At 42.0% G+C, this 15,519-nt stretch overlaps 2 protein-coding genes across 5 annotated transcripts in view; both read right to left on the bottom strand.

Moving 5' to 3' along the window:
- Positions 1 to 1,491: 1,491 nt before the first annotated feature.
- On the bottom strand, positions 1,492 to 11,595 carry LOC138597397 (protein sel-1 homolog 3). Its single transcript, XM_069668995.1, has 22 exons — positions 11,524 to 11,595; positions 10,947 to 11,418; positions 9,621 to 9,747; positions 9,417 to 9,538; positions 9,212 to 9,327; positions 9,075 to 9,130; positions 8,836 to 8,968; positions 8,631 to 8,754; positions 7,360 to 7,565; positions 7,087 to 7,266; positions 6,431 to 6,550; positions 4,885 to 5,025; positions 4,731 to 4,793; positions 4,435 to 4,608; positions 4,224 to 4,351; positions 4,055 to 4,138; positions 3,877 to 3,971; positions 3,700 to 3,783; positions 3,503 to 3,612; positions 3,258 to 3,385; positions 3,057 to 3,159; positions 1,492 to 2,595 (listed from the first exon to the last, which is right to left on the bottom strand). The coding sequence occupies exons 1-22, from the start codon at positions 11,593 to 11,595 to the stop codon at positions 2,506 to 2,508; spliced, it is 2,928 nt and encodes a 975-aa protein (XP_069525096.1). The 3' UTR covers positions 1,492 to 2,505.
- Positions 11,596 to 12,971: 1,376 nt separating this feature from the next.
- The window catches only part of stim1a (stromal interaction molecule 1a), a 28,420-nt gene continuing 25,872 nt past the window's right edge, over positions 12,972 to 15,519 (bottom strand). For 2 of the 4 annotated variants that reach the window (XM_069668227.1, XM_069668223.1), the window contains 2 exons: positions 15,104 to 15,518; positions 12,972 to 14,706 (listed from right to left, as the gene is read on the bottom strand). In XM_069668227.1, the coding sequence (XP_069524328.1) occupies positions 14,193 to 14,706; positions 15,104 to 15,518 (929 nt within the window). In that variant the 3' untranslated portion in view covers positions 12,972 to 14,192. The remainder of the gene's footprint in view (positions 14,707 to 15,103; position 15,519) is intronic. The other 2 variants (XM_069668225.1, XM_069668226.1) reach the window with 2 other exon arrangements.

Raw genomic sequence — 15,519 nt, 5'->3', positions numbered from 1 at the left:
TGTAGAACAGAAACACCAAAACCTTGCAACATAAATAAATCCACTGTAATGCTCATCAAGTTTCAATAACTGTAGCTGGGATTACCCAATTAGTGTATACATGGAGTGTAAATAAACCACACTACTACTATTGCACGCACGTCATAGGAAACCCATGCCCTTCGAAATAAAAGCGCAACACAGACTTTCTGCCCCAACTTTTTTCAAGCACACCCACCACATCTGTCACGAAACATGACTTTACATTAACATACGTAGTAAATTAGGCACAATGGTAGTTGAAACTTTCACAAGTTGAGAATACGACTATGTTTTTTTCAGATGTTAGAGGAGGTTTCTGGAAATAAGCTTAAGAACAACAAAGTTTTTTAAAAAATGTTTAAAACGTGTTTTTCATCGTTTATTCAATCATTAGCACTGGTTAAGCTAACGATACCTTTGCTATACTGACGTCATTTAGTTAGCCGTAAACTAGCTTGTTAATTAAGAAAAGCAAGTCGTTTATAGTAGCTTCCTTAGTTTCAGGCACGTACATTATAGTGTGTTCACCTACTTTTCTACTTTCCTTCCCGCTGGCAGGTGTTTTTTGACTTGAATAAACTTGTCTTTGAGGTAAATTGAAGGTAACTGTTAACTGTTGGAACGTCCAAAGAAACGTTACCGCTTACCTCGCGCTCAGCTAATTGGCCTAGTCATGCGTAGGGAGCAGCCAATCAGGTGTATAGACAAAGTGACGTCATGAGTCAGTTCCCTTCTAAATGTTCTCAAACCATTTTTTAACCCATCTTTATATTTTAAAAGCCCTTTCTTATTACCATGAACACATATTATATAACTATAACCAATATAAAACCTTTTTTTTAAAAATGTATTTACAAGAGGCCAACAAGTAATTAAATATAAATATGTTAGCTCTGAAAAATACAGGAAAGTGTGATGAATTAAGTCTGAGATTTAAATTAAAATGTATAAAATTCAGTTTCTGTTTGTATTCTTTTAACATTTCTTAACAGTCTTATATGACCAGTTACTATTACATTGACTTGACTATTCACAAATTTTCTGTAAAAATACAGAGGACATAACCTCAGTCTCCGCAATGACAAGATGCAAGGCAGGGCATATCTGGGGAATGACTCTCAGGAGTCAGTAACAAAAACATCAGGCAAAATGGAGCCTCAATCCCTCCTTAAGAGTATTGGTCAAATGGCCTATTTTTGAGGACTTGTAATTATTTGTGTGGGTATTATGTCAACAATGTGCACCCATCTACCACATGAACTTTTTAATTAGGATCATCTGAACCTCTTGAAAATAAATTATGAGTTGGAAATCTGCAAGAAGCTGTCTTTATTCAGATTAATTGCAGCAATACAAAATATTTTTTTTCTTTCATTCAGTTTTTTTCCCTCATCCTTACCATCATGACCCCCAAACTAATTCTCAATCATTCCAACAAATAGAAGCAAAGCAATTAAACTTGTCTGCTGATGTTAATGAGATGTTGAGTGGTGAATGGAGTTGGTCTCATGAGATGTATCTGTAATTGCTTGCTTGATTTTGTAAGAGGAATATGAGTTGTAAGGAATTATCTGGCATACTTACTTTCCATACTTGATGCGCAGCAGTGCGTTAAGTGGAAGTTATATACGGTATAGTACAAGATCTTTTTAACAGCATTTAATCAGGAGTTTGTCTGGAGTTTCAACAGATAACTTAAAACACAGATGAAAATCTCCCAATCAAATTAATATATTGGTACCTCAGTTGTTTGAACTATGGTACGATTGAAATCAATGTCCTTTATGTCTCCGATATTGTGAAGTCACGCTACTTGCATGGTTAAGTTCAGCATAACACTCACAATCGACAAGTAAACCTTCCTCCTGTGAAGTCTGAGAGTCAAAAACAAATATATAAAATCTACTTTCTTTTTGCTTTGCCAGTTTAAAAGAGTTGCATATTATCATGTAAACATCCATAACATTTCTATAACATTGAATTTTGACCTATTAAACAGTTAAAACAGGGGGATCTATCCCTACCAAGTGATCATAAATTATATTAACGAATGTAAAGGTTTAAGTTACATTTTCAAATATTACCTTTTTAAATGTAACATATTTTATACTGTATATATCACATTAGTAAAACCCAAAGTCCAGCTGACCTTTTGGTTGCTTTTTTAAGTTATAACTTTAATGTATAAAACAGGTTCACTGAGCTGGGCATTCATAACCTGATATACTGTCCTCCATTCACATATAGCCATATAGCAAAGGAATCATTACACTGAGAGACAAAAGTACATTCATCTTTGTTCTACCAACAGCATTTTGAAACCAACTGTAAGTCTAGTGGCAATTATTCTGGCTACAAAACATTTGTTCTTTACAGTGATCCCATAGTAAACATGTTAACTGAGCCATGCTCTTTGTGCTCAGGCTGAATTTGCTCTTTAGTCCCTCCGTTTGTTCATTGAGGATCCTGATGTGAGTGTGGGCTTTAGTTGAGGGACTGCACAGCTCTCCTGAGCGCACCGGGAATGATTAAGAATATGGTTGAAGCTGCAACAACGGCAACCGCAGTGGACAACTGTGGGAAATAACAACAGCAAAATGTTACGTCAGATGCGCCATTAGTCAGATATGCCTGCTGACCGGCAGCTGTTGGCCAGTGGGTTAGAGGAAAGTAAATATGTACTCAGGTCCTGTACATTAATAGAATTTGAGGTACTTTAACCTCACTTGAGTACTTCCATCTGATACTACTTACTATTCTACTCGACTACACTTCATAGGACGATATTGTACTATTGTACAGTCAGCCATACTTACACGTTGCTTTCCAATTAAATGTTGAACAGTAAGGTCATGAAGATTCATTGTAATGTTATAGAAAAGAAAATGTATTGGTAAAGTGTCCCGCCATAAGATAAATGTACATTTAAATACATTAAATACAGCATACAGCATGCATTTCTACTAAAAGTGTGCAAGTGAACCGATTTTTTACAGAATAAGATGTTCAAAGTAGCCTGAGTTTATTGCACTAACCTTAATAGCAGTGTTATAGTCCTTTTGAAATGATTGAAAATACATCTTGAAGAGGGCAAGGCTGCAAGGCAGGTATGAATCCTCATCCTCTGAATCTCTGCATCTATTGAAAGAAAGTATGAAAATAAGTTTTCTTCCGATCCTGCAGACATTTACTGCCCTTTGACAACTGATGTATACACACATTCAAATCTAACACACCTTTCGTACAAAGTACTCAAAAGCGATCTGTTGTCTGCCATGTAATGCTCTGAAAGGTCCAGCTCGATCAATACTGACAGCGGCAGCCTGTAACCCTCCTCAACAAGGAGGCCAAGGTCGTACCATCCCTGTGGAAGAACAGAGTTGCTTACACACACCTGTACGCACATGAACTATTATGAATAAACACAAACCTGAAAAAGTATCTATACACGCAGCAAGAAATCAATTTAAAAGAGGCCGACCTGTGGCTCTTTCCTCAGCGCTGCCTGTTTGTACATCTGTGCTGCAGAAAACAAGTCTTTCTTCGTGTCACCCTGCCCCTCGTAAAACAGGTCGCCCAACTTGATCAAGGCTGGAGAGGTAACAGAATTAGAGGTCGAGTAAGAAGGATGTTTGCACATGTTTGCACATACTGACGTTCCAAAGGAGAGTTATTTACCATATGGGTCAGGATTTTGACTTCGGATTGTAAGGTTGTAATATCTCCACATACAGATTGAAGCAAAAGCAGGATCCAGAAACCCTAACTGAAGACATATGTAAAGAAATTAACTTTGAAATATGAGCCGCATCAATTCAACAATATCATTAAAAAGACAGGTAACGAGGAGGTTACCCACCGTATTTTTTTCACAAAGATAAGCCACATTGAATTGTGCAGCTGCATACCCGCTCTCAGCAGCCATCATGTAATATAACAAGGAGTGGAACCTGTTGGAAATGTAAAAAGTTAATTTGCTGAAACTCCCATCAAGTGGCCTGATACGGCAAGTGTGAATAGAGGGAAAGATTACATGTCACTCTTGAGATATGAATCCATGGCTTTCCGCAAGATGCTGCCAAGGTATCCGTTGTGCTCAGCTGCCCACTTTACCCACCTGCGGTCAGTTAAACACACACATTTCATGACAGACAAGAAACCATACAGATGAAGAGAAGTAAATAAAAAGAAAAGTAGCTAACAGAACGGCATCTGATGGACGTCTGTTGACATGTCCCGGTAGCCCCGTGGTCCAGATCTCAGCGAGGAGAATGCCTCCTCTGATGTGCCCTCGCTCTGCAGACCTCAGGTAGTACTGATAGGCCAAAAACTGTTGGAAAACAAATTATTCACCATTCACTAAGCACTCAACACTTCTCGGTAATCATTTAAGCACAGGAAACTTTACTTTACCTGGTCAGGAGCTTTTCCAGGATAGAGACCCTGCGAGTGCATGACGCCAAGATTCAAAGCAGCATCTGGACTCCCGAGGAGGTCGGCCTGCTCCCACAGCTGCACTGCCTTCACGTAGTCACGCTCATGCTGCTCGTAGTACCAGGCCAGGGCATTGATAGCAGGAACAAAATCCTGTGGGGCACAATATTGTAAGAAGGTGCAAACTATGAATGAATACAGATGATACAGAAAGTGAACTCCTAATGTTACAGTAGGGATAGCAGATGAGTTATTAACATTTGGCCATACAAAACCTTGTCCATCGCTCTCTTCAAGAAGGTAACAGCTTTTGGGATGTCCTTTTCAACCCCTTGCCCCTACAGAGAAACAAATAATCCTTTAATTACAGGATAATAATAAGTGATAACACCAAATGAAGGAGTGCTGTGCGTGAGATGTGAGTCTGACCTGCAGAAGGACAATACCATAGTCGTACATTGAAGCCGGGTCCTCCCAGTGGACAGCTCCCCTTTCATAGTGTCTCACAGCCTCCCGGATGTTTGGAGCCACTCCCTGCTGACCCCAGAACAGCATGCGGGCAATTGCTTGCTGCAAGACAGTTAAAAATACAATACTTGTTTGACTCAATTTTCTTTTGTGAAAATTTGTGCTATGCTTCGCTTAAAATGGGCATATTTTAGCTATGGAATCAATCTTCTATTATTCTAATATGTTTTAGATGTTTTCTGATGGTTCTCTGCCAGAAAACGGTGGATGGCCCCCCCAGTGTGATTCAAGTGAAGAAGTTTAAGTATCTCGGCGTCTTGTTCACGAGTGAGGGTAAAATGGATCATGAGATTGACGGGCGGATTGGTGCAGCATCAGCAGTAATGCAGGCGTTGTATCGGACCATGGTGGTGAAGAGGGAGCTGAGCCTGAAGGCAAAGCTTTCGCTCTACCAGTCGATCTTTGTTCCAACCCTCACCTACGGTCACGAGCTTTGGGTAGTGAACGATAGAATTAGGTCGCGGGTACAAACGGCTGAAATGAGTTTCCTTCCGGTTATGAGCTCGGAAATCCAGGGGGAGCTCGGAGTGGAGCCGCTACACCTTTGCATCGAAAGGAGCCCGTTGAGGTGGTTCGGGCATCTGATTAGGATGCCTCCTGGGTGCCTCCCTGTGGAGGTTTTCCGCGCACGTCCAACTGGGAGGAGACCCCGGGGCCGACCCAGGGCTCGCTTGAGGGATTATATATCCCATCTGGCCTGGGAACGCCTCGGAATCCCCCAGGAGGAACTGAAAAACGTTGCTGGGGAGAGGGACGGCTGGGTCACCTTGCTTAGCCTGCTGCCACCGCGACCCAGCTGCGGATAAGCGGAAGATAATGGATGGATGGATAGTGTTTTAGAATCATGTTGGTAAAGTTTGTTTCGTTTTAAAAATTGAATTCATATTTTAATTTAATTATTTTTCGGAGCCTCTCCTTCTTCCTGAATCAAACAAGCTGTTTTGCCATTCAAAGGTTAGACCTTAGCCACGATTGGCTGACAGTATTTGGAGTGATCGTAGCCCCATACGACGCACCGCACTGTCACTCCAAAGTTGTAGAAAACATGGCTGCTCTAGGATCGGTTATTCAGCCTTATATGTACGAGCCAGAATCACCAGGAGGTATCAGAATGGTAAGTTGAAATCTTGACGACTTGACTACAAGCTAGTGCAAGAAGGCAGCCTGAGTTGAACGACGGTGAATGGCGATTGGTCGATTTCTACATAGAAACCCACAGCTGATCTGAACGGCCCATTTCAGAGGCGACCTTTTTAAAAATGTAATCTGGAAAAACACAGAATTATGCAGTTTTCATTTTTTCACTGTGAACAATAAACACTCAAACATGTGAAACCCATGCAACATATGAGAATATCCATTTAAAAGATACGTCCCCTTTAATGTGTATCTAATTGTTTGTGTGGTGTATGAATTTGTGGATTAAAAAGCCGACAGAGCGGGGTACCTCTGCTTCAGCTGCTCCCCTGCGCGCCTGCAGTTTCAGCCATTGGAAGAGATGATGGTCTTTATCCGTCTGGACATTCAACACTTTGTCATTGTTTAAGTAAACGGCCTCAACAAATGTCTAAAAAATAAGGGAATGAGAAAGGACACATGTAAAAAAAAAACTGTAGATTTTCATTTATTTTGTGCCCTTTGTTCCTGAAATGCAGCTCTGTTATTCAGATAAAACATGAACCACAGTGTAATATTACTAATACTGTTATCTTTCTTTGTAAGGAAAACAGCAACAAGGGAGAACCTAGTGATGATAGAAATCCAAAAACTATTTGGGGGAGCGTGTCTTTCCATATCACATATCAGCTCATATGTTGTAATAAGCCCAGAGCTACATTACTTTCCTCCTAGTCTCTGCATTAAAGTGCCTGTTGGTCTGACAGACAATATTGTACAAATACTATTCTCTGATATTTCCTGTTATCATTTTCACTACCTTTATTATTATTTGAAGCATGCCAAATACCATTTATTTGCACGAGACGGTTCATGTTGACTCATATATATACACACAAAATAAATTTAGTGACAGAGACATGAAAAAGTCTAAATATTTAGCACACAACAAACTTCACTCTGTCCAGTCACAAATGCATGCATTACCTGCTCTGGTGTGGGATTATGACGGTCGAAACTTGTCTGCTTCGCAATGTTTGCGTAATATGCATAGGCCAGGGCTGGATCTGCCGGGAGGCCATGCAGACCCTGCTGGTGCAGGTGCCCGAGATGCAGAAGTGCTAATCGATCATCCTTCTGAGCTGCCAGCAGGGCCAGGAGCCAAGACTGAACCAAACACAAGGGCACGAGAGGATATCAAAACAATAATCATGCTCACGTCAGGAGTAGGTTTACCGTAGCTGACACATTAGCACACACCTTGTAGGGCTGTTTCTTCACTCCCAGGCCAGTGCTGTAGAGCACTGACGCCATGTACAGAGTTTGGTTATGCTCTAAGCAGCTGGCTTGGAGCAGCAGTGGTAATACTCTTCTGATCACTCCTGTGCCTCTCGCTCGGCCCAGTTTACGAAGTGATAAGGAGTACAGTGCTCGGCTCACAGCTGCCAGGCTGACTCCTCTGTATCCTGCAGGTTAAGAAGACAACTTATACCAGGACTTAAAGATATAATCTTAAAGTTCTCAGTTTCGTTCTATTTGGCGGCACCTTATGGCAATTGTGGGCTCATACGTCCTGGATAAGCAGACGTCCATGTTTGGCTCGCTTTGTTCCTCCTCGCTGACGGTCGCTTTCCTTTTTAGACTGTTTGCCTTCATCTGAGCGCCGAATTTGTTTCTGTTTATTTTGATTTTTACTTATTTTTGAATTGAATTAACTCAGCTTCTTGACAAGCAAAGTGGTCAGTCAATACAGACTCATGCTGTGCAGGAAAACTTTGCACAAACCACAGACTTATTTAAATTTTAGTTGGGACAATAAATATGACAAATATGTACATTTCAGGTGATGAGTACATGAAGAATATTTCAAATTGATGCATCAAATTGCTCAAATTAAGAACATGAATGAAACCTGTTACAGAATATACTGTATTTCCAGGCTGTGTGTAATCGGGTGGATTTTCCAACCGTAACTTGCTCCCTTTTTAAACAAACGTTACCAGTGAAACAAACATATATTACAATTTGTTCCTACACTGTGACAATAAGTGGAGCTCCCTGTGATTAATTAACAATATGATCTCTTGTAATGTATTTCAGAGTGTTAAATATAACATGTATGTCATGTTTTAAATGTAAAAATAATCTGCAACGTAACCTTTTGTAGTCGAGGGATAAAGTAGCGCAACATGGTACTTACTTATATATATCAATTGTGATCTCCCACCTCTGAATGTTTTGTACCATTGCTTGGCTAATTCATTGTGTGCAGGTAATCTCTCACCTCGTCTGTAAGCCAAAAACTTGACCAGTTTCATAGCTTGTCTTCTACTAGGGACCGTTTCCTCCCACAGCTCACACTGGGGCTTTGATTTCAGTCTGCTCTTTTTAATCAGCTTGTGGTAAGCATCAGAACAGGTTTCTGAAACAAAACCAGCACAGACTGTTTCTTCTATACCTTTGCAAGCAGGATCTTGAAAATACTCCAAATAAAGTGAAATTAGCACCATCTGGTGGACATATGAACCTACTGGGCTTTGTGGCCTGGAGAGAATAGAGACCGATCTTCGCATGCAGCTCCTGATGAAATGCTTGGCAGGAGTTGAGCCAGCCAGACAGATTCACAGACCTGATAACATCTGGAACAGCTTCGGACTGGAGAGGAGATTAAAAATCAAGACTTAAATGTAGTGAACAGAGCACAGGGAACAGTAACTGTTGGCTGGAGTCTTTTACCATGCTCTCTGGTGGCGCGCTGTTGCGGTAGAAAACAAATGGTCCATAATAACCTTCCACACCTCTTATGTATTTCCCTCCGCCGATCACAAAGTATCCCTCTGTGTCATCCAGTATGATTTCATGTCTAAACCTGCAAGACACAGTGCTCATATGACATCAACAAAGAACACTTAAAGTGCTGATTTAATTTACGATGAATCATCACAGTTTGATCAATTTTTGTGTTGTCAACTTACATATACTCTACAGAATATCTCTGTCCACCATCCATGCACTCCATGGTGATGGTCACCTGAAAAGCAGTGACAATGACCACCAATTACAATCATTTACATGCTGTGATGACAACTTCAGCCAACAGGAGATTACTCACCGTTCTAATAAGCAACGCCACTCTGATGTGGCACCATACATTCAAAGGCACCTTGAATGGCGATATAAACGCGGTTGATGCCCCAGGCTCCCCGTTCATCTGTATGTGTAGCTTGCCTGTACATATACAGTGACAAGCAACCATAAGAAACTAATCAAAGTCCAAAAAAATGGTGCAGATTAGTTGCTTTAACTCGTATCTGTACCTGAATTAGACAGGAACAGTGCTGGTGTGGCGTAGTTATCATCGGGGTCTATATGATGGAACAATCCACACAGCTTTTCTTGGCAGTGTCTGGCCACCATAATCCACATGGAGAACATACACCTGGCACAAGACAGGCACACGCACTCTAAATAGTGTCTGCATTTACAAGGTAAAAAGCGACATTATATTTAAACTGTCTTACCATGGATAAGTGAAGGCTTGGACACGCAAATACTCCAGCACTTCACTGCTGTACGGCTCGAAAGTTTTTGTGATACCAAAACTTTCCCCAGTTGAAGCAAATATTGAAGATAGCAACTGCACCGTTTCTGGATGATATGAGAAGTTTGGTTGAGATTTGGAAGAATACAAGATGTTTATTTCATGCCTGACGTAAAAAATACCACCATCCTTCACGGACCACTACAGTACGACCATAGACTGTATAAAAAGATGGACGACATGTCAGCTCCCTAAAAGTGAAGCCAAAACATTTCGGGCGCCCCCTGCTGACTGGCTGCAGTATAGGTCATAAAGCCCGCCTCCTCGATGTTAACAGGTGGGACATGAGTCAAACTATAAAATGAAAATACACGCCCGATAAATTTTTCTCAAACATGGTTGCTGTCATTATAGCTAGTTATTATCATGGTGATTCTCTAAGTGTTCATTTTTCTGACAAGTTTATTTTTAATTAGTTATTTGATGCTGTCAAAATGATGACTGACAGCTCTGCTGACAAATTCGGCTCCTGCAGCTTGGTGTGCGGCATCCTTGCTGTTTTTTTGGTAAGTTAAGTGTGTGTTTGAGTTAGCGGAAGTGGCTATGGCTGCTTCACTCGTCGATCTCTACTGCGCAGTCTGTGGCTCCATATGACGTCACCATCGCAAGATGGCAGCACCTATCACAGGGGCTATTTTGGCATCAATTTCGTACAATGGGAGCAGATGGAGATGCGTTGTTCATCTATATATACACAGTCATTGAGAGCGACAAATGAATTCTTAAAGAGGGGGTATTATCCTGTTTCACATTTAGGACACACACATATATAATGTTACAATGTTGGATGTCCAGACTAAACGAGGGGGAAGTTTCAAATCTGTAGGTAAAAGTATGCTGGAGTAATCCCCAGGCTTCTCAGCTCTGTCTGCAGGCTGCTGTGCAGTTTTTTCTACACTCCACGTTGTGACTTCACCAAGTGCAGCCTCAGCAGGCTTCGGAGAGCTGGCCAATCAGAAGAAAGAGGCCTTGTAGGGGCGGGGTTTCTTAAAGGGACAGGGCTGACTGAGTCGTTTCATGCCGAAGCTGTATGAGGGCATGCAAAGAGCACCAGTGTGAGAAAAACATGTTTAAACTGTAATTTATGCTAAGCTACTCCACAGCTTGAAATTAGCATAATACCCCCCTTTAAACCATCCTAAAAACATCAGTCAGCGTTGCTGTTTTCTAAGGATGGCCTCACTATTTGTGCTTCTAGGTGCCTTTGTCCACATGTGCAGTTTAAATCTCACTTCTCTAACCTTACCTTGCTCCACAGGGCATCGTTTCACTTTAAAGTGCTGAGTTAAATGCAGCATTTGTGTGCTCCAGGTAAGGCACAGATTATGCTGTTTCTCAGGCCGCTCAAAATAAGGAACAGGCTCCAAAGTTGCCACATCATCAGCTGCAACAAACTCGTCAGTTTCATCATATGCAATGTAGGCGAGCGACACTTCCAGCATACAACTCAGCACCCACTGGGTGTCTGGAACGATCCCATCAGCTTGATACACCAACCAATCGGGCAGGTTCAGCTCCAGAGTTTTTATTTTAGGGCCGCTGGGGTCACAGTCCCACTTTCTTAGCAGGAGTGTAGTTTTGAGGCCAGTGTCAAAAGACACAGTACAGTCCAGATATACAACCGCAGGTCCATAACAAGAGTAAAGTATAGACAGAGGATAGTCCGGCACAGCCTCTTCTGGGGGATTCAGGAGCATCACATCGTCACCCTGGACCACCTGTAGGAGGAAGAAGACATGCACATAGCTGCTAATTGCATCGTCAAAACGCCTCAAAGAGCAAGAAGTGTGTATCACAGATACCAGAGGGAAACCTGCTCCTACCTGCACACTGAGACACAACAGGCAGAGGACTTTGTAATGTATAGAAGTCCATAGTTCACACAGTGGTGTCATTAATCTCCCCATTAGAGATTTTCAAGCTGTAAGGATCCAAGAAGCCTCAAGATCCGGACCTCATCCTGCTCCACCTCACTGACACTGAGGCATAGGTAAATATTTAACAGCACAAAGCCCCACCCAACTACTATATACACAGTGCAGTTAAGGTGGAGCTAAATAACTACTACCTAACCAAAAGATAACATGGTTAAAGATCAACTTAATTCACCGGTTATTAAGATTCTACCTTTACACTTTGGTTTAATTCTACAGATAAGAAAAACATTGCATGTGTTGTGCAGCATGCAGTGTGACGTCTTCAATCAAATCAACTCATCTTTCATTCAAAATAGTTTATTGCTATCATGCAGGAGTGCCAGAAAAGTCTAGAACATCACAGAAGATGCAAAATTATCATTTTCTCTGTACAAATATACTGCAGGTTTTCATAAATAGAAGCCCAAAACAAAGAGAAAGAAAAAGTAGGGTGGGTGAGGGGGGGAGTAAAGAGCTTAAGCTGACCCACTCTTTTAACCCAATGTAGGTTTCGTTACAGCAGTTGACATGCATCAACAATACAGTGCATTATACTGGGAGCAGACAGACGCGCACCATTCACACGCATTCAGACGGCATAATCCACTTAGAGCTCTGTCGTGCAAAAGTACAAATGACACTTTACAAAAGGACCAGTAGGAAATTGATTTTTTTTTTAACTGGTTTCTTAAATAAAGTATTGAAACATCGTATTCATCCAAACCACCTGTTACATTACGAGGCTGAGGGAGGCCCACTGTGTCTTTTGCAGCACTTTTGGTTGTTCGTCGGTCAGGAGCGGCCCTAAACGCACCGGCGTCCCTTCTACTACTGTAATAATCACCTACAACTACTGATGCATAGTTCTGTGCTCGTATGAAGCTGTCGTTTATATTAAAACTGGCACAATGTAATCAGAGGATAATAATTATTATCTGTAACAAATGTAAACATACTGTACTGAACGTACCGTTACAGCAACAACACCTCCGGACATTCAGCGTGTTTTTTGTTTTATGTGTAAAAGGGGCTCAAAGGGCCGAACACACTACAAATACAAAGGCCTCTGTCAGAAATAGGGATTTGGCACTCTTCGACTTCTGCTCCCACAACTTGTCAAGCTAAATCTTCCATTAAAAGGTGGATTACAAACTTATATCTTTATACATAGCAAAAGTTTTTGCTCTGAAACTATAGCCCTTACCAGCACCCAATCCTCGCTCACAGACTGCTGAGAAGTTTCCTTAGTCCACCTAAATTATCACTGAAACACAAACAATAAGACAAACAATAGTAGGAGCCAAAATCAGGAATCAATCTCGCACCCAATTCATTAAATTAACATTTAGTGGAACATGTTGGATTGCATTTATTATATAATCTTCAAAAACACAACAAAGCTGTTGACCTCTGTTAATAATAAAAATGCGCTCAAAAGGTTAAGGTCTTTGATAAATGTTTTCCTTGGTAAGTGTATCCTTGTTTTTAAACTGTCAGATAAAAGCTCATTGTCGTGCAGTCTCTGGTGTTTGAGTTGTAATGTTTTGGTAACTCTTCTTTTGGTAACATTGCTGCCTAATAATAAAGATATGTAAACCTCAGCTGGCAATTTAAGCAAGGATCTTCTAACACTTGTTCACCTCCTGGTTTAGTAATGAGTCTTGTAATTTAGGTTAATATTGTCTGCATTATTTAAAAGCTGCAGCAAAGCAATTCTCTCTCACTCGCTCATGCACTCAACCCTAAATACTAAAAATAAAGCATAAGGTCTTACGCTGCATTAAATGGGTCCTTGGGTTTCGTTCGTGAGGAGTTTCACCTCTTGTCCAACTCTCTTTAAAGTTATTCAGCTGTAAGTTATTAGAAAGCCTGTTAATCCCCATTGTTTTTACATTTCTAGAGAATCTAAACAACACAAAGTAATTGCTAGTCTGTATGCAACACATTTTTGACAGCGAGAGTAGAGCCTGATTAACTAGTCCAAGCTTTCTTCTACAACTCTTCTGAGGATCTCCTGAATGTGTCTGCCAATAAGAAGACGACAAAAGACAGAAAAAACCCTGTAACATCAATAAAAACAAAGTTCTCCGGATAAAATAAAGTGTGCGCATTCACTTTGGATTTGTAGACTAGGTGGTTAGGTAGTAATAAACGAAACATCAAGTGTTGTCTAAGCAGGTTAACGACAGGAACCAAGCAAACACTAAGAGCATTCGAGTATCAGTCAAACAAAAGTGAAGACATGCAAAATGTTATAGATCATAGAACAAGAAAGTAAAACCAACTGGGAGACACATTTCCCTTTGAGACTGGCACAATTTCCTGCAGAATAAATAATACTTTACATTCCAATATACAAACCTACCCATTCCCCACATATTCAACATTGACCAAATAAGCAGATGAAACTGAACAGCTGGTTTTTCCCCACAGTCCAGTTTCTCAGAGTAGGTACTGTACCTACAAAAAGACAAAACGGCAACAAACTGTGCCATCATTTGACCAGAAACTTGATTCCAAAAACAGACCAGAGGAATTCAGTCAAACAGCTCTATAGCCTGTAGTTCGTGTAGCCCTTATTTCCTCTGTTTCTTGAAGATCTTGAAGGTGTGTTTCTTGCGGCTGGCAGTGGAATCTGTATCTTCTCCTGTAGAGCCACTGTCCTCCTCCAGGGGGCTCTTCTTGGAGGACAGCTGCGGGATGCGGGTGCCGCCCTTTGGCCCCACGACCCCTGGTTGCACTCCTCCTGTGGGTGACGGCGTATCGGGTTCAGTGGAGTTGGGGCTGAGGGAGCGGGACGACTCTGACAGACTGTTGATCTCCCCGAGGCTGGGCGACTTCTGCATGCCGTACACCTTCTTCATGAGTATGGGGCTGTCAGGGCTGTGCTCTGTAGGCACGGCCTCGTGAATGCGATTTCCTCCGTTAGGGGTGTGAGCGTGCAGGGAGACGGTATCATCTGCACGGCCGGAGAGGCCGTGCATGAGAGACGTGGGCTTGATCAGGTGGCCTTTGGAGCTGTAGGCAGATAGCCGATCACCAACTTGGGACAGGGACAGGGAGGAGTCGGAGTCAGAGCGATTTAGGTCCCTGTGGGAGGAAAAAAAAAAGTTAGAGGAAATGATAGATGAAGAAACCCAAACAGTTTGAGGTTGAAGCATTGCATGCTGGGGATTATCTACACTATGCCTGCAAAGCCATGGACACGCTGGGCACAGCCGGGACACAGGAACTCCACACTTGTTAGTTGTGCAGGCAAAGAACACCAGGAACACTTGAGAGAGGTGGAGAGAGAGTAAATGCATAGATTCTCTGATGCCTCATCTGCTGCAATGGTGTGAAAGTTAAGTGGAATGAGTCAAAGAGAAAAAAAATATAGAGAGAAGAAGGTCGTTATGATGCATGTGTCAAAAAATTAAACGACAGCAGGTGGTAGAAAAAAACACACCCACGCACATGCCATGTGTGTGCAAAAAGAGACGGGTACCCGAAGCTGTCGCTGTGTGCTTTGGAGACATCGGAGAAGGTGAAATCAGGAATGGGGTCCATGGGCTGGAAAGAAGCATGATATAAATGGGAGGAATGAGAGGCTGCAATGCCACCCAAAGAGCTGGGTAAGCAAGAGGAAGAGGAGGACAAGGAGGACAGCAACTGAGGGTTTAGGCTGGAGGCAGAGATGATGGAGGGGTGAGACACGGCCGAGGACAGCAGAGGCAGAGGGAGACAATCGAGCTGCCCGAACGACTGGCTCTGAGACTGTCTAAGGGTAGCCCTAGACCTGGAGGGGTATGGGGATCCCTCTCCCTGCTGCCCTGTCAACAGGCAACTCTCTACCAACCTCTGGGAGCCCATGGCCAGCTGGGGGTCAATGTGGCGTTGGCGCAGGGACATCATACTGGGAGC

This window comes from Semicossyphus pulcher, unplaced genomic scaffold (genome assembly GCF_022749685.1).
Source record: "Semicossyphus pulcher isolate SPU_LCO1_2020_fin unplaced genomic scaffold, fSemPul1.0.p SCAF_19, whole genome shotgun sequence".
Classification (NCBI taxonomy): domain Eukaryota; kingdom Metazoa; phylum Chordata; class Actinopteri; order Labriformes; family Labridae; genus Semicossyphus; species Semicossyphus pulcher.
The sequence above is the reverse complement of the archived record's forward strand: the minus strand, read 5'-3'. Positions and strand labels throughout refer to the sequence as shown.

Coding starts and splice junctions, on each gene's coding strand:
- LOC138597397 (XM_069668995.1), bottom strand. CDS start 11,595: ATGACACCACTGTGTGAACTATGGACTTCTATACATTACAAAGTCCTC. Junction 11,419..11,523: donor TGTTGTGTCTCAGTGTGCAG/GTAGGAGCAGGT, acceptor TTCCTCCTACAG/GTGGTCCAGGGTGACGATGT. Junction 3,613..3,699: donor TCAAAATCCTGACCCATATG/GTAAATAACTCT, acceptor TTACCTCTCCAG/CCTTGATCAAGTTGGGCGAC.